Source organism: Tachyglossus aculeatus, chromosome Y4, assembly GCF_015852505.1.
Source record: "Tachyglossus aculeatus isolate mTacAcu1 chromosome Y4, mTacAcu1.pri, whole genome shotgun sequence".
NCBI lineage: Eukaryota > Metazoa > Chordata > Mammalia > Monotremata > Tachyglossidae > Tachyglossus > Tachyglossus aculeatus.
Genome location: NC_052096.1, coordinates 13,775,322 through 13,793,221, shown reverse-complemented (window position 1 = coordinate 13,793,221; position 17,900 = coordinate 13,775,322). Strand labels below are relative to the sequence as shown.

At 52.3% G+C, this 17,900-nt stretch overlaps 1 protein-coding gene across 1 annotated transcript; it reads left to right on the top strand.

Moving 5' to 3' along the window:
• Positions 1-2,489: 2,489 nt before the first annotated feature.
• Positions 2,490-8,296, top strand: ISG20L2 (interferon stimulated exonuclease gene 20 like 2). Its single transcript, XM_038768861.1, is given in 5 exon segments — positions 2,490-2,527; positions 6,642-6,896; positions 6,898-7,296; positions 7,726-7,926; positions 8,042-8,296. Coding segments are annotated over 4 exon segments (906 nt in total). The 5' UTR covers positions 2,490-2,527; positions 6,642-6,704; the 3' UTR covers positions 8,156-8,296.
• Positions 8,297-17,900: the final 9,604 nt, after the last annotated feature.

The window sequence follows — 17,900 nt, the reverse complement described above, 5'->3', positions numbered from 1 at the left end:
AGAGGCCGGGCTTTGGAGTCCGAGGTCAGGGGTTCAAATCCCAGCTCCGCCACCTGTCAGCTGTGTGACTTTGGGCAAGTCACTTGACTTCTCTGTGCCTCAGTTCCCCCCTCTGTAAAATGGGGATTGACTGTGAGCCCCCACCGTGGGACAACCTGATCAACCTTGTAACCTCCCCAGTGATGATGATGATGATGGCATTTATTAAGCACTTACTACGTGCAAAGCACTGTTCTAAGCGCTGGGGAGGTTACAAGGCGATCAGGTTGTCCCACTTGGGGCTCACAGTCTTAATCCCCATTTTACAAATGAGGTAACTGAGGCACAGAGAAGTGACTGGCCCAGTCACAGAGCTGACAATTGGCGGGGCCCGGATTTGAACCCCTAACCTCTGACTCCAAAGCCCGGGCTCTTTCCACTGAGCCACGCTGCTTCTTAGAACAGTGCTTTGCACATAGTAAGCGCTTAATAAATGCCATTATTATTATTTTACTAAGGGGTTGGATAAGTGACTGGCCCAAAGTCACCCAGCTGACAATTGGCGGGGCCAGGATTTGAACCCATAACCTCTGACTCCAAAGCCCGGGCTCTTTCCACTGAGCCACGCTGCTTCTTAGAACAGTGCTTTGCACATAGTAAGCGCTTAATAAATGACATTATTATTACTAAGCGCTTGGATAAGTGACTGGCCCAAAGTCACACAGCTGACAATTGGCGGGGCTGGGATTTGAACCCATAACCTCTGATTCCAAAGCCCGTGCTCTTTCCACTGAGCCACGCTGCTTCTTAGAACAGTGCTTTGCACATAGTAAGCGCTTAATAAATGCCATCATTATTATTATTATTACTAAGTGCTTGGATAAGTGACTGGCCCAAAGTCACCCAGCTGACAATTGGCGGGGCCACGATTTGAACCCATAACCTCTGACTCCAAAGGCCGGGTTCTTTCCACTGAACCACGCTGCTTCTCAGAACGGTGCTTTGCACATAGTAAGCGCTAAATAAATGCCATTATTATTATTATTATTATTACTAAGCGCTTGGATAAGTGATTGGCCCAAAGTCACACAGCTGACAATTGAATCCCTAACCTCTGACTCCAAAGCCCGGGCTCCTTCCACTGAGCCACGCTGCTTCTTAGAACAGCACTTTGCACATAGTAAGCGCTTAATAAACGCCATTATTATTATTATTATTATTATTATTACTAAGCGCTTGGATAGGTGACTGGCCCACAGTCACCCAGCTGACAATCGAACCCCTAACCTCTGACTCCAAAGCCCGGGCTCTTTCCACTGAGCCATGCTGCTTCTTAGAATGGTGCTTTGCACACAGTAAGCGCTTAATAAATGCCATTATTATTATTACTAAGCGCTTGGATAAGTGACTGGCCCGAAGTCACCCAGCTGACAATTGAACCCATAACCTCTGACTCCAAAGCCCGGGCTCTTTCCACTGAGCCACGCTGCTTCTTAGAACGGTGCTTTGCACATAGTAAGCGCTTAATAAATGCCATGATTATTATTATTATTATTATTATTATTATTATTATTATTATTATTATTACTAAGCGCTTGGATAAGTGACTGGCCCAAAGTCACCCAGCTGACAATTGAACCCATGACCTCTGACTCCAGAGCCCGGGCTCTTTCCACTGAGCCACGCTGCTGCTTAGAACGGCGCTTTGCACATAGTAAGCGCTTAATAAATGCCGTTATTATTATTATTATTATTATTATTACTAAGCGCTTGGCTAAGTGACTGGCCCAAAGTCACCCAGCTGACAATTGAACCCATGACCTCTGACTCCAGAGCCCGGGCTCTTTCCACTGAGCCACGCTGCTGCTTAGAACGGCGCTTTGCACATAGTAAGCGCTTAATAAATGCCGTTATTATTATTATTATTATTATTATTATTACTAAGCGCTTGGCTAAGTGACTGGCCCAAAGTCACCCAGCTGACAATTGAACCCCTAACCTCTGACTCCAAAGCCCGGGCTCTTTCCACTGGGCCACGCTGCTTCTTAGAACGGTGCTTTGCACATAGTAAGCGCTTAATAAACGCCATTATTATTATTATTATTATTACTAAGCGCTTGGCTAAGTGACTGGCCCACAGTCACCCAGCTGACAATTGAACCCATGACCTCTGACTCCAAAGCCCGGGCTCTTTCCACTGAGCCACGCTGCTTCTTAGACCGGTGCTTTGCACGTAGTAAGCGCTTAATCCATGCCGTTATTATTATTATTATTATTATTATTACTACTAAGCGCTTGTAAGAGTCCAATATGACACCAAGCGGCCAGATTCCGTCCGTCCTTCCGTCCGTCACCTGTCCGTCCTCGGGTCTTCGCCCGCCGCCCGCCGGCGCTGGCCCTCTGCAGGCCGCGCGCGTCCCCTGCGACTGCGCAGGCGCGAGGCGGCCGGCGCGCGGCCCCGGCGACTGCGCAGGCGCGAGGCGGGCGGGCCGACTTCCGGCTCGTGCCCCGGCGCTTCCGGTCTCGACCGTCTTAACGCGGGGCGGAGGTGAGTGCGCGCGCGCGCGAGCGCGAGCTCTCTGGTTCGCGGGCTTTGCGTGCCCAGGTGCTGCCCGGGCAGCGGGGGTTACGCTGCCAAGTGGGAAACCATGGGGACCAGACTCCCTCCATCCCTTCCTCCCTCCCTCCATCCCTTCCTCCCTCCCTCCATCCCTTCCTCCCTTCCTCCATCCCTTCCTCCCTCCTTCCCTCCCTCCTTCCCTCCCTCCTTCCATCCATCCCTCCCTCCTTCCATCCATCCCTCCCTCCTTCCATCCATCCCTCCCTCCATCCCTCCCTCCCTTCATCCCTCCCTTCTAGACTCTAGATTGGTTGTACATATTTATTACTCTATTTATTTATTTATTTTACTTGTACCTATCTATTCTATTTATTTTACTTTGTTAGTATGTTTGGTTTTGTTCTCTGTCTCCCCCTTCTAGACTGTGAGCCCGCTGTTGGGTAGGGACCGTCTCTAGATGTTGCCAACTTGGGCTTCTCAAGCGCTTAGTACAGTGCTCTGCACACAGTAAGCGCTCAATAAATACGATTGATGATGATGATGATCCCTCCTTCCATCCCTCCCTCCCATCATCCCTCCATTCCTCCCTCCATCCCTCCCTTCTAGACTGTGAGCCCACTGTTGTCCCTACCCTATATGTTGCCAACTTGTACTAATCAAGCGCTTAGTGCAGTGCTCTGTACACAGTAAGCACTCAATAAATACGACTGATGATGATGATCCCTCCTTCCATCCCTCCCTCCATCCCTCCCTCCCTTCATCCCTCCATCCCTCCCTTCTAGACTGTGAGCCCACTGTTGGGTCGGGACCGTCTCTCTATGTTGCCAACTTGGACTTCCCAAGCGCTTAGTACAGTGCTCTGCACACAATAAGCGATCAGTGAATACGATTGATTGATTGATTGATCCCTCCCTTCCCCCCTCCCCGCCTTTGGCGGGGTCATCTCGTCCATCCCCCTGCCTCCGTGCCCGATCCCACGTGGACGGCTGGGGAGGGATTCATTCAGTCATTCACTCAATCGTATTTAATTGAGCGCTTACTGCGTGCTGATCACTGGACTAAGCGCTTGGGAAGTCCAAGCTGGCAACATATAGAGACGGTCCCTACCCAACAGTGGGCTCACAGTCTAGAAGGGGGAGACAGAGAATAAAACCAAACATACTAACAAAATAAAATGAATAGATATGTACCAGTAAGTTAAGTAAATAGAGTAATAAATATGTACAAACATACCCCTCCCTCCCCCCTCCCCGCCTTTGGCGGGGTCATCTCGTTCATCCCTCTGCCTCCGTGCCCGATCCCGCGTGGACGGCTGGGGGAGGGATTCATTCAGTCATTCATTCATTCACTCAATCGTTTTTATTGAGCGTTAGAAGGGGGTGATAGACAACGAAACAAAACAAAATAAATAGAATAAATATGTCCAAGTCAAATAAATAAATAGAGTAACAAATACAAACACATATACAGGTGCTGTGGGGAGGGGAAGGAGGTAAGGTCGGCTCATCTCCTCCAGGAGGCCTTCCCAGACTCAGCCCCCTTTTTCCTCTCCTCCCCACAGCACTTGTACATTCATTCAATCGTATTTATTGAGCGCTTACTGTGTGCAGAGCACTGTACTAAGCGCTTGGGAAGTCCAAGTTGGTAACATATAGCGATGGTCTCTACCCAATAGCGGGCTCACAGTCTAGAAGGGGGAGATTTGTACAGATCTATATTTGTACAGATCTATTACTCTGTTTTACTTGTACATATTTACTATTTATTTTGTTAATGATGTGCGTAGAGCTATAGTTCTATTTGTTCTGACGATTTTGACACCTGTCCACGTGTTTTGCTTTGTTGTCTGTCTCCCCCGACTAGACCGTGAGCCCGTTGTTGGGTAGGGACCGTCTCTATCTGTTGCCAACTTGGACTTCCCAAGCGCCTAGGCCAGTGCTGTGCACACAGTAACCGCTCAATAAATACGATTGAATAAATGAATCAGCCTGGGAAGGGCCACGTGCGTCCACCCCGGTCAGGGGGAGGAATGCCTCGCCATCCCCGGCTCGGCCCGAGGGCCTCCCAGCCACCCACCCGCAACGTCTTTGTCCATGCCCATGCGGGGTTCCATATTCGTTCATGGCTCAGTGGAAGGAGCACGGGCTTTGGAGTCAGAGGTCCTTCATTCATTCGATTGTATTTATTGAGCGCTTACGGTGTGCAGAGCACTGGACTAAGCGCTTGGGAAGTACAAGTTGGCAACGTATAGAGACGGTCCCTACCCAACAATGGGCTCACAGTCTAGCAGGTCATGGGTTCGAATCCTGGCTCTGCTGTGTGACTTTGGGCAAGTCACTTGACTTCTCCATGCCTCAGTTCCCTCATCTGTACGATGGGGATGAAGACTGTGAGCCCCCTGTGGGACAACCTGATCGCCTTGTAACCTCCCTAGGGCTTAGAACAGTGCTTTGCACATAGTAAGCGCTTAATAAATGCCATTAATAATAATAATAATCAATGAATCAATGATGCTGTTTGAGTGCTTACTGTGTGCAGAGAACATCAGCCTCCTCTCCGATCTCCCATCCTCGTGTCTCTCCCCACCTCAATCCATACTTCACACCGCTGCCCGGATCGTCTTTGTGCAGAAACGCTCTGGGCATGTTACTCCCCTCCTCAAAACTCTCCAGTGGCTACCAATCAATTTGCGCATCAGGCAGAAACTCCTCACCCTGGGCTTCCAGGCTGTCCATCCATCCCCTGGCCCCCTCCTACCTCCCCTCCCTTCTGTCCTTCTCCAGCCCAGCCCGCACCCTCCGCTCCTCTGCCGCTAATCTCCTCACCGTTAGGCCTCGTTCTCGCCTGTCCCACCATCGACCCCTGGCCCACGTCCTCCCCCGGGCCTGGAATCATCATCATCATCATCAATCGTATTTACTGAGTGCTTACTGTGTGCAGAGCACTGTACTAAGCGCTTGGGAAGTACAAGTTGGTAACATATCGAGACAGTCCCTACCCAGCAGTGGGCTCACAGTCTAAAAGGGGGAGACAGAGAACAAAACCAAACATACTAACAAAATAAAATAAATAGAATAGATTTGTACAAGTAAAATAAATAAATAAATAAATAGAGTAATAAATCTGTACAAACGTATACATATATACAGGTGCTGTGGGGAAGGGAAGGAGGTGAGATGGGGGGATGGAGAGGGGGACGAGGGGGAGAGGAAGGAAGGGGCTCAGTCTGGGAAGGCCTCCTGGAGGAGGTGAGCTCTCAGTAGGGCCTCCCTCCGCACTCTTCCTCCCTTCACAACCCTACAAAGAGCTCACCTCCTCCAGGAGGCCTTCCCAGTCGAGCCCCCTTTTCCCTCTCCTCCTCCCCATCCCCCCGCCTTGCCTCCTTCCCCTCCCCACAGCACCTGTATATATGTATATATGTTTGTACCTCTTTATTACTCTATTTATTTATTTTATTTGTACATATTTATTCTCTTTATTTTATTTGGTTTATATGTTTTGTTGTCTGTCTCCCCCTTCTAAACTGTGAGCCCGCTGTTGGGTAGGGACTGTCTCTATATGTCACCAACTTGTACTTCCCAAGCGCTTAGTACAGTACTCTGCACACAGTAAGTGCTCAATAAATACGATTGAATGAATGAATGAATGAATGAGCATTGTTTCTATTTGGGATAAGCAGCGTGGGTTAGTGGATAGAGTATGGGCCTGGGTTCTAGTGCCGCTCCGCCATGTGTCTGCTGTGGGACCTTGGGCAAGTCGCTTATCCCCTCTGTGCCCCAGTTGCATCACATGTAAAATGAGGATAAGACTATGAGCCCCATGTGGGACAAGGACTGTGTCCCATGTGATTAATTTGTATAATAATTATGGTATTTGTTAAGCACATACTATGTGTCAGGCACTGTACTAAGCGCCAGGGTGGATACAAGGAAACCTACCCCAACGCTTAGAACAGTGCCCGGCACATAGTAAGGCCTTAACAAATACCACAGTTATTATTCAGTTATTATTACTCTCCCTGACAGGATCAGAACGGTACCCTGCGCGTATTCCGTGCTCAGTAGCCGCTGTCGATCGATAAATCGGCCGATTGTCCTTCCAGGGATCTGTGTGCAGCAGGATGACCAGGGCGTGACCCCGCCGTGCCCACCCTGCGACCCCAGCCATGTCCACTCTGCTTCTCAATATGTCCTTGGATGCGCCGCCGGGCCCCGCCGCCCCTCCGCAGTGCCCGTCGGCCTCTCGGCACCAGCGCTTCTTGAAGCGCCGGCGCTTGCTAGAGCGCCGGAGACTCCTGAAAGACAAGCAGCTGCCACCCCGTAGCGCCGCCCCCGGGAAGGACAAGCCCCCCGCCCCCCCCACGGGAGTCTCAAGAGCAGCCCTGTGCCCCCCCAGCCCCCCCGGCGCAGACGGGCGCCGTGGCCTGGGTCACCCCGGCTTCCCGGGGGAAGGGCGCGGCAGCCCGGCCCCTCCCGTCCGCGGAAGAGCTGCTGAACGAGTTCGCCGCCGCCAACGAGGCCTCGCCGGCCGGGGACCCCACCAAGGTGGTGGCCGTGGACTGCGAGATGGTGGGGACGGGGCCCCGCGGCCACTGCAGCTCCCTGGCCCGCTGCAGCATCGTCAGCTATCACGGCGACGTGCTCTACGACCGCTACGTGCGGCCGCCCTGCCCCATCGTCAACTACCGCACCCGCTGGAGCGGGATCCGCAAACGGCACATGGCCATCGCCGTCCCCTTCCAGGCTGCCCGCAAGGAGGTGGGGGACCCCCAGGGGGGAGGGGGGACGGTCCGTGTGCTCAGAGGTGAGGGAGGGGAGGAATCGCCTCTGCAGGGTCCGCCTGGCCCCTCTCCACTCGGTGTCTGGGGAGACGTCGATACTGTGAGTCAGACAGTCAGTTGTATTTGAGCACTTACCGTGTGCAGAGCACTGTTACTAAGTGCTCAGGAGAGTACGGTAGAACAGACACATTCCCTGCTCGCAACGAGTTTATAGTCTAGAGGGGAGGCAAATGTTAAAATAAATAAATAAAATTACAGGCATGTGCTTAATTGCTGCGGAGCTGGGAGGCCAGGGGACGAGTACTGTCCGTGCCACTGTCCAGTTAAGGGACCTGGTCCCCCGCTCCCCACCCGTCGCCAAGGCTGGGGGATGACCTGACCACCTGTCCATCCGTCCCCCCTCCAGATCCTGAAGCTGCTGGCGGGCAAGGTGGTGATCGGTCACGCCGTGCACAACGACTTCAAGGCCCTGCATTACTCCCACCCGCGCAGCCTGACGCGCGACACCTCCCGCATCCCCCTCCTCAACCGCCGCGCCGGCTTCCCCGAGTGCGAGGCCATCTCCCTCAAGCGCCTGACCAAGAAGCTGCTGCATCAGGACATCCAGGTACCCATATCCCACCCCCCGCCAAGTCCTTCCCTTGGCCACCCCGTGGTCCCGTCCCTCTGTCCCTCACCCCCCCACCACATCCTCACCCGCAACTGCGCATTCTCCCCCCCAGACCGGGTCCCAGGGGCACTCGTCAGTCGAGGACGCCCGAGCGACCATGGAGCTGTACAAGGTGGTAGAAGACGAGTGGGAAGAGGTGCTGCGCCGGACGCCCCAGACCAACTAACCGCGGAGACGAGAGGAGACGAGATGAGGGGGCCGCCCCCGCAGGGAGTGGTGGGGTGGGGGCGGGAGCGGGGAGAGGAGCCGACAGAACAAGGCCCACACCCCACCAGAAGAGAATCTTCAATGGGACACGGTCTGGGCCTTCGCTTCTTCTGCGTCTTGGGGGGCCGCAGGGGGTGGACGGGCTGGGCCGGGACTGACAGCCCCTCTGATCCCGAGGACGGATCCCACCGGAGCTGGCTGTGTCTTTGGATATCTACAACGACAGCGGTGTTTGTTAAGCGCTTACCGTCCTGCCAGGCCCTCGGGTAGAGACAAGGCCATTAGGTTGGACACAGTCCCTGCCCCCACTTAGAGCTCACAGCTAGGGATGATAATTTGTGTGAATGAAATCAAAGTAACGGAATGCCTCCCCCAACCCAAACCCCATAGTCTTTCATTCCCAGCCTGCTGCTCCTCCCTTTAACCCCAGGTGAGCCCCACAATGGCCCCAACCAGGCCCAAGACCCAAATCTTCAACATGAGGTCCTGGACTCTCCCCAAATGAGCCAGCACAGCCTACTCAGCCCCCAGGATCCTCTTCCCCGAGACCTGGCACCGAGCCTCGTCCACGGATTCCCTCCCCCCGCCCCCCTCTTCCCACCACCCCCATTCCACTCAGCGCAGGAGGGAGGGTGGGGTGGGTGGGTCTTCCCTCTCATGGGGTTTGGGAGCAGCAGTTCCTGACTCTGGAAACCCCACCCTGCTGCTCCCAGATGGCAGGGCCTTCACCGTCTCTGTCCCTCAGCAGAAACCGCTCCGATCCCTTGGAGTGACCCAAAGACTGTGTGTCCTCCCCCGGGGACCTGGGCCGGGCCAGGACACCCTGTCAGTCAATCACATTGAGTGCTTACTGTGTGCAGAGCACTGTTCAAAGCGCTTGGGAGAGTACACTAGAACAGTAAGCAGACACATTTCGTGCCCACAACGAGCTTACTGTCTAGAGGGGGAGACAGATATTAATTGAAGTAAGTAAATGTCAGCTATAGACATAAGTCCCGTGGGGCTGGGATGGGGGAATGAATGAACGGAGCAGGTCGGGGCGACGCAGAAGGGAGTGGGAGGAGAGGAAAGGAGGACTTGGTCATGGAAGGCCTCTTGGAGGAGATGTGCCTTCACTAAGGCTTTGGCAGGGTGGGAAGAGTCATTGTCAGATATGAGGGAGGGCATTCCAGGCCAGAGGTAGGACGTGGGCCAGAGGATGGCGATGAGATAGGCCAGATCCAGGTACAGTGAGAATGTTAGCGTTAGAGAAGCGAAGTGTGCGAGCTGGGTTGTAGTCCAGTAGCGAGTGAGGTAGCAGGGGGCGAGGTAATCGAGTGCTTAAAAGCTAGTGGTGAATGGGGAGGTGGATGGGCAACCACTAGAGGTTATGGAGTGGGGAAACACGGACTGTAGAAAACACGGTTTTTGTAGAAAAAATGACCTGGGAAGCATGGACTGGAGTGGGGAGAGACAGGAAGTCAGGGAGGAGGCTGATAACAGTAATCAAGGTGGGATAGAATAAGTGCTTGCATTAACATGGTAGCAGTTTGGATGGAGAGGGAGGATTTTAGTGATGGATTGAATATGCGTTCGAGTCAAGCACGACACCAAGGTTATGGGCCACGGCCACCTCGGCCTCCCCTCAAGTGCCGGGCCTGGGCCGTGCCACCCTGTCCACCCCAGCCTGTCCGCTGGTGCAGCAGCAGAGCCTGGCCAGCCCTGGGGGCTGTTAACACTTTGGGCTGTACAGTGGACCTGACTGACTTTGTGGCAACTCAGAGCCACCTGACCGCCACCCGCCATGGACCAGGAGCCTGCCCTCATCTTGACCCGCGACATCATGTCCCCTGGTCAGGCTCAGCCCTGTGCACCCACTGCTCTGTTCCCCGGCCATGGGCCCGCAAAACTCAGCTGGTGTACCCGGGGGTGGGGACGGGGTGGAGCGTAGAGGAGCCGCCGTCCCCGCCCTGATGACTTGCGGGGTTCAGGTGCCAGCCAAGAGAAGACCAAATAATAATAGTAATACTTGGGGTACTTATTAAGCGATGTCTATGCGCCAGGCACTGTACTAAGCGTAGAGATACAAGTTTATCGGGTTGGACACAGTCCCTGTCCCACCTGGGGCTCACAGTCTTAATCCCCATTTTACAGGTGAGGGAACTGAGGCTTAGAGAAGTGAAGTGACCAGCCCTAGGTCACACAGCAGACAAGAGGCGGAGTCAGGATTAGAACCGATGATCCAACTCCGAGGCCTGGAGCCCTACCCACTAAGAGAAAGAAGAAAGAGGCTGAGTCAGGGGGAGGGTAGTTCCAAGCAAGGGCACTGGTGTGACCGAGAGGTTGGAGGCAGGAGGATGAACGTGGGGCTCACAATCAATCAATCATATTTACTGAGCGCTTACTGTGTGCAGAGCACTGTACTAAGCGCTTGGGAAGTACAAGTTGGCAACATATAGAGACAGTCCCTACCCAACAGTGGGCTCACAGTCTAGAAGTGCTCGCAGTGCTCACAAGCACTGTCATCATCATCATCATCAATCGTATTTATTGAGCGCTTACTGTGTGCAGAGCACTGCACTAAGCGCTTGGGAAGTACAAGTTGGCAACTTATAGAGACAGTCCCTACCCAACAGTGGGCTCACAGTCTAGAAGTGCTCACAGTGCTCACAAGCACTGTCAAGAGCTGGGGAGGGACAGGTGTGAAATGGGGAGGGCCTTGAAGCCAACTGTTAGGGGATGCAGAGGAAAGTGGTACTCTCCCAAGCGCTCAGTGGCGTGCTCTGCACACAGTAAGCTCTCAATAAGTACTACAGATTAGTGGATTGACTGTCCCCAAAGGTTGTGGCGAGGGAGAGGTATGGTCTGTGAAGTTAATCAATCAATCAATCGTATTTATTGAGCGCTTACTGTGTGCAGAGCACTGTACTAAGCGCTTGGAAAGTACAAGTTGGCAACATATAGAGACAGTCCCTACCCAACAGTGGGCTCACAGAGACTGAAGGCAAGAGGAAGTACTGAGGCTTCCACTGTACTAAGCACTTAGGAATATTCATGGCAAAAAAAGAGACACCGTCCTTCGGGCCCACATGGAGCTTCCACTCCATAAAGTAATGCGTTGTGCTATAGATTGAGTACTAAGTACCAAGCACACGGATGTAGGATGTAGGATCCAGGTCTCTCGACTCCAGGGTGTGTGCCCTTTCCACTAGGCCACACCGCTTCTCTCTCAGCGGGGAGAAGTCTACCTTGGGCACTTGGGAGAACAGAGCGGAATAATAATAATAATAATAATGGCATTTATTAAGCGCTTACTATGTGCAAAGCACTGTTCTAAGCGCTGATAATAATGTTGGAATTTGTTAAGCGCTTACTGTGTGCAAAGCACTGTTCTAAGTGCTTGGGGGGATACAAAGTGATCAGGTTGTCCCACGTGGGGCTCACAGTCTTAATCCCCATTTTACAGATGAGGTAACTGAGGCTCAGAGAAGTTAAGTGACTTGCCCAAGGTCACACAGCAGACATGTGGTAGAGCCAGGATTCGAACCCATGACCTCTGACTCCAAAGCCCGTGCTCTTTCCACTGAGCCACGCTGCTTCTCAAAGCCTTAGCGGAACAAAGCCTTAGGCCCCGTACTCATCAAGGAATAATAACTGGCATTTTTTAAGTGCTTACTAGGCGCCAGGCACTGTTTTAAATGCTGGGGTAGATACGAGGTAGTCAGGTGGGACATAGTCGCTGCCCACGTGGGGCTCAGAGTCTCAATCCCCATTTTACCGATGAAGTAACTGAGGCCCAGAGAATCTAAGTGACTTGCCCAAGGTTCCACAGCAGGCATGTGGTGGAGCCAGGTTTAGAATCCATGTCTCCTGAGTCGCAGGCCTGGGCTCTTACCACTAGGCCAAGCTGCTTCCTGGGAATACATTAATCAATCAATCAATCGTATTTATTGAGCGCTTACTGTGTGCAGAGCACTGTACTAAGCGCTTGGGAAGTACAAGTTGGCAACATATAGAGACAGTCCCTACCCAACAGTGGGCTCACAGTCTAAAAGGGGGAGACAGAGAACAAAACCAAACATACTAACAAAATAAAATAAATAGAATAGACATGTACAAATAAAATAAATAAATAAATAAATAAATAGAGTAATAAATATGTACATTAGAGGGGTGAAGGAAGCCACATACAAACATGAACGCCACTCTTGGCCATACCTGGATGGCAGGCCAGCAGCTAGGCGGATAAAGACCATAACGATAACGGAAGAACCATTAGTAAAGTTACGGATTATAATAATGACGGTGTTCGTTAAGTGCTGACTACGTGCCAAGCACTGTTCTAAGCGCTGGGGGGGATACAAGGTAATCGGGTTGTCCCACGTGGGGCTCACAGTCTTCATCCCCATTTTACAGATGAGGGAACTGAGGCACAGAGAAGTTAAGTGACTTGCCCAAAATCACACAGCTGACGCTCAGTACAGTGCTCTGCACACAGTGAGCGCTTAATAAAAACGATTGAATGAATGAATGAATGAATGAAGAGAAGCAGCGTGGCTCAGTGGAAAGAGCACGGGCTTTGGAGTCAGAGGTCATGGGTTCGAATCCTGGCACCACGATATGTCTGCTGTGTGACCTTGGGCAAGTCACTTCTCTGAGCCTCAGTTACCTCATCTGTAAAATGGGGATTAAGACTGTGAGCCCCACGTGGGACAACCTGATCACTTTGTATCCCCCCAGCGCTTTGAACAGTGTTTTGCACATAGTAAGCGCTTAACAAATGCCATTATTATTATTATTATTATTAACGAATGAATGACAAGTGGCAGGGCCGCGATTAAAACCCATGACCCCCGACTCCCAAGCCCGTTCTTCCTTCCACTGGGCCACGCCGCTATGGCAGAAAGCAGGATGTTCTGGAGAAAACAGATCCATAGCGTCACCACGAATCGGAAACGGCTCGACGGAACGTGATAATACTAGATGCCGAGGGCTTGGGGAACCCGGTGTAAAAGCCGGTACGGTGTACCCCAGCCAAGGTACTTGAGAGGTCGAGCCCGGGCGGGAAAGGCCCAAGGGGTTTGGCAACAGTCGGACGGTGACGATTAAAGGAGAGACATCCAGTTTGAGGTGCTGCGGGATACTAATTGGAGATGTCTTGGAAGCAAGACGAAATGTGGACGGCTGGATTTTGGAAGTCACCTGGAGGTGGTAGCTGAAGCCACATTCATTCATTCATATTTACTGAGCGCTTACTGTGTGCAGAGAACTGCACTAAGCGCTTGGGAAGTACAAGTTGGCCACATGAGTGATTGGGCTTCCCAAGAGTCATTCAACTGTATGTATTGAGCGCTGTTAGAACAGCTTTTTGCACGTAGTAAGCGCTTAACAAATACCATCATTATTATTACTGTGTGCAGAGCACTGTACTAAGCGCTCGGGAGAGGACAATACAACAGTATAACAGACTCATTCCCCACCCACAAAGACCTCACAGTCTAATAATAATAATAATGATGATGGTATTTGTTAAGCGCTTACTATGTGCAAAGCACTGTTCTAAGCACTGGGGAGGTTACAAAGTGATCAGGTTGTCCCACTGGGGGCTCACAGTCTTCATCCCCATTTTCCAGATGAGGTAACTGAGGCCCAGAGAAGTGAAGTGACTTGCCCAAAGTCACACAGCTGACAGTTGGCGGAGCCGGGATTTGAACCCATGCCCTCTGACTCCAAAGCCCGGGCTCTTTACACTGAGCCACGCTGCTTCTCCTAGACGGGGCATCATCATCATCATCATCATCAATCGTATTTATTGAGCGCTTACTATGTGCAGAGCACTGTACTAAGCGCTTGGGAAGTACAAATTGGCAATGCATAGAGACAGTCCCTACCCAACAGTGGGCTCACAGTCTAAAAGGGGGAGACGGAGAACAAAACCAAACATACCAACAAAATAAAATAAATAGGATAGATATGTACAAGTAAAATAAATAAATAAATAAATAGAGTAATAAATCTGTACTGGAGAGAGACATGTATGGGGCAGAGCAAGGAGAGAAGGAGGTCCAACACAGAGCCTTTCGGGAGGCCCGCTGTTTGTTAGTGAGGGAGAGGCGGAAGGGGAGCAAGCGAGTGCAAGTCCAGGAAACTGAGGTCGGAGGAGAATCGCGTTAGAACTGGGTCTGTGAAAGCCGAGTCTGAAAGCGTTCCAAGGAGTGAGGGTGGGGAACCGGGTCCGTGAAAGCCAAGTCTGAAAGCGTTCCAAGGAGTGAGGGTGGGGATGGGGTCCACGGTGTTGTTGTTTTTTAATGGCATTTATTAAGCGCTTACTATGTGCAAAGCACTGTTCTAAGCGCTGGGGAGGTTACAAGGTCATCAGGTTGTCCCTCAGGGGGGCTCACGGTCTCAGTCCCCATTTTACAGATGAGGTAACTGAGGCCCAGAGAAGCGAAGTGACTCGCCCAAAGTCACACAGCTGACAATTGGCGGAGCCGGGATTGGAACCCATGACCTCTGACTCCAAAGCCCGGGCTCTTTCCACTGAGCCACGCTGCTTCTCTTGAAGGCGGCTGAGAGGTCAAGGGGGAATGGCGCTGGCCAGGAAGAGGCCCGGAGGGCACCTCCCCCTTCTAGGCTGCCTCCCCCTTCTAGACTGTGAACCCATTTTTGGGGAGGGACCGTCTCTATACGTTGCCGACTTGTACTTCCCAAGTATTGGTACAGTACTCTGCACACAGTAATAATAATAATAATAATAGCAGCATTTATTAAGCGCTTACTATGTGCAAAGCGCCGTTCTAAGCGCTGGGGAGGTTACCAGGTGATCGGTTTGTCGCATGGGAGGCTCACAGTCTTAATCCCCACTTTACAGATGAGGAAACTGAGGTCCAGAGAAGTCAAATGACTTGCCCAAAGTCACACAGCTGACAATTGGTGGAGCCGGGATTAGAACCCGTGACCTCTGAGTCCAAAGCCCGGGCTCTTTCCACTGAGCCACGCTGCTTCTCTACGCAGCGCTCAGTAAGCGCTCAAGACATACGATTGAATGAATGAACCTACCTTGGCGGAGGGTCGTGGGGGGCCAAAGCCTGACCCTCGTGGGTCAAGAGGGGAGTTCTCTCCCCCTTCTAGACGGTGAGCCCGCTGTCGGGTAGGGACCGTCTCTATATGTTGCCGACTTGGACTTCCCAAGCGCTTAGTACAGTGCTCTGCACACAGTAAGCGCTCAATAAATACGATTGATTGATTGATTGATTGATTGTTGGGTAGGGACCGTCTCTATATGTTGCCAACTTGTACTTCCCAAGCACTTAGTCCAGTGCTCTGCACACAGTAAGCGCTCAATAAATACGATTGAATGAATGAATGAATGAGTTGGCGGGGGAAGTGGCTTTATGCAACCCTTTTGAGGAGTTTGAACAAGAAGGAAAGGAGTGAGGCGGAGCGAAAGGTAAAGGGATCACAACAACCAACTTGTACTTCCCAAGCGCTTAGCCCAGTGCTCCGCACACAGTAAGCGCTCAACAAACACGATTGAATGGAGGAATGAATGAACGAGTTGGTGGGGGAAGTGGCTTTATGCAACCCTTTTGAGGAGTTTGAACAAGAAGGAAAGGAGTGAGGCGGAGCGAAAGGTAAAGGGATCACAACAATAATAATAAGAATAATAATAATAATGGCATTTGTTAAGCGCTTACTATGTGCAGGGCACTGTTCTAAGCGCTGGGGGGGATACAAGGTGATCAAGTTGTCCCACGTGGGGCTCACAGTCTTAATCCCCATTTTACAGATGAGGGACCTGAGGCTCAGAGAAGTTAAGTGACTTGCCCAACAACCAACTTGTACTTCCCAAGCGCTTAGTCCAGTGCTCCGCACACAGTAAGCGCACAACAAATACGATTGAATGGAGGAATGAATGAACGAGTTGGTGGGGGAAGTGGCTTTATGCAACCCCTATGAGGAGTTTGAACAAGAAGGAAAGGAGTGAGGCGGGGCGAAAGGTAAAGGGATCACAACAACCAACTTGTACTTCCCAAGCGCTTAGCCCAGTGCTCCGCACACAGTAAGCGCTCAACAAATACGATTGACTGGAGGAATGAATGAACGAGTTGGTGGGGGAAGTGGCTTTATGCAACCCCTTTGAGGAGTTTGAACAAGAAGGGAAGGAGTGAGGCGGGGCGAAAGGTAAAGGGATCACAACAACCAATTTGTACTTCCCAAGCGCTTAATCCAGTGCTCCGCACACAGTAAACGCTCAATAAATACGATTGAATGAATGAGCAATAATAAACAATAATCAAAAACGCTCGGAAGGAGAGGTGTCCCTGGCCCGTGTTGGAAGTCAGGGAGGAGTCAGAGAGTTACAGCGGTTGGAGACGGGAGGGCGGGAGGGAGCACGTGAATGGCAAGCTTTTTTTGGTTGGGGGGTGATGGGGGAGGGACCGCTGGCCTTGGCTCCCGCTCGCCGGCCCCCTCCCCAACCCTCCAACCCCTGACCCCCGCCCCGGCTAGTCGGCGGGGCCCAGGCGGGCCTGGGCGCGGGGAGGAGAGGAGGGGAGGAGCCGGCGGGGCTGGAGCCCAGCCGAGGCCCCGGGCAGTTCCTCTCTGCCAGGTGTGGGATTAACGGGAACAAAGGGACTCGTTTGGCCGGGATCCCGGGCCGGCCGGCCCTGGAGGGGAGAAGGAAGGAAGGGGGAGAAGGAAGAAGGGGAGAAGGAAGAAGGGGAGGGGACGGGAGACCTCTCTCCTGAGAAGAAATATGATGGCATTTATGAAGCGCTTGCTATGTGCAAAGCACCGTTCTAAGCGCTGGGGGGATACAAGGTGATCAGGTTGTCCCACGGGGGGGCTCACAGTCAACCCCCATTTTCCAGATGAGGTAACTGAGGCCCAGAGAAGTGGACTGTGAGCCCACTGTTGGGTAGGGACTGTCTCTATACGTTGCCAATTTGTACTTCCCAAGCGCTTAGTACAGTGCTCTGCACATAGTAAGCGCTCAATAAATACGATTGACGGTGATGATGAAGTGACTTGCCCAAGGTCACACAGCTGACAATTGGCGGAGTCGGGATTCGAACCCACGACCACTGGCTCCAAAGCCCGGGCTCTTTCCACCGAGCCACGCTGCTTCGAGAAGAAGGGGCTGGGACGGGGGGCGGCGGGGTCTGCGGATGACTGCACCGCACAGGGTGCCCCTTGCCCGCGGGGGGCTGCCAGTCTCGGGCCGGGGAGGGGAGGGAGGGGGCGACCCCCCAAACCTGGAGCCAATTCGACAGGGCCACACCGCCGGCCCAGTGGCTCTTCCCGACCAGCCGCTGTCCTCAGGGGAGTGACCAGTGGCAGCGTACATGTACTTGTATGTACTTGTACATATCTATTCTATTTATTTTATTTTGTTAGTATGTTTGGTTTTGTTCTCTGTCTCCCCCTTTTAGACTGTGAGCCCACTATTGGGTAGGGACCGTCTCTATATGTTGCCAACTTGTACTTCCCAAGCGCTTAGTCCAGTGCTCTGCACACAGTAAGTGCTCAATAAATACGATTGATGATGATGATGATGAGCCCCCAATCAATCAATCGTATTTATTGAGCGCTTACTGTGTGCAAAGCACTGTTCTAAGCGCTGGGGGTCCACTGGTGTTGGTTCTTTTAGACTGTGACCCCACTGTTGGGTAGGGACTGTCTCTATATGTTGCCAACTTGGACTTCCCAAGCGCTTAGTCCAG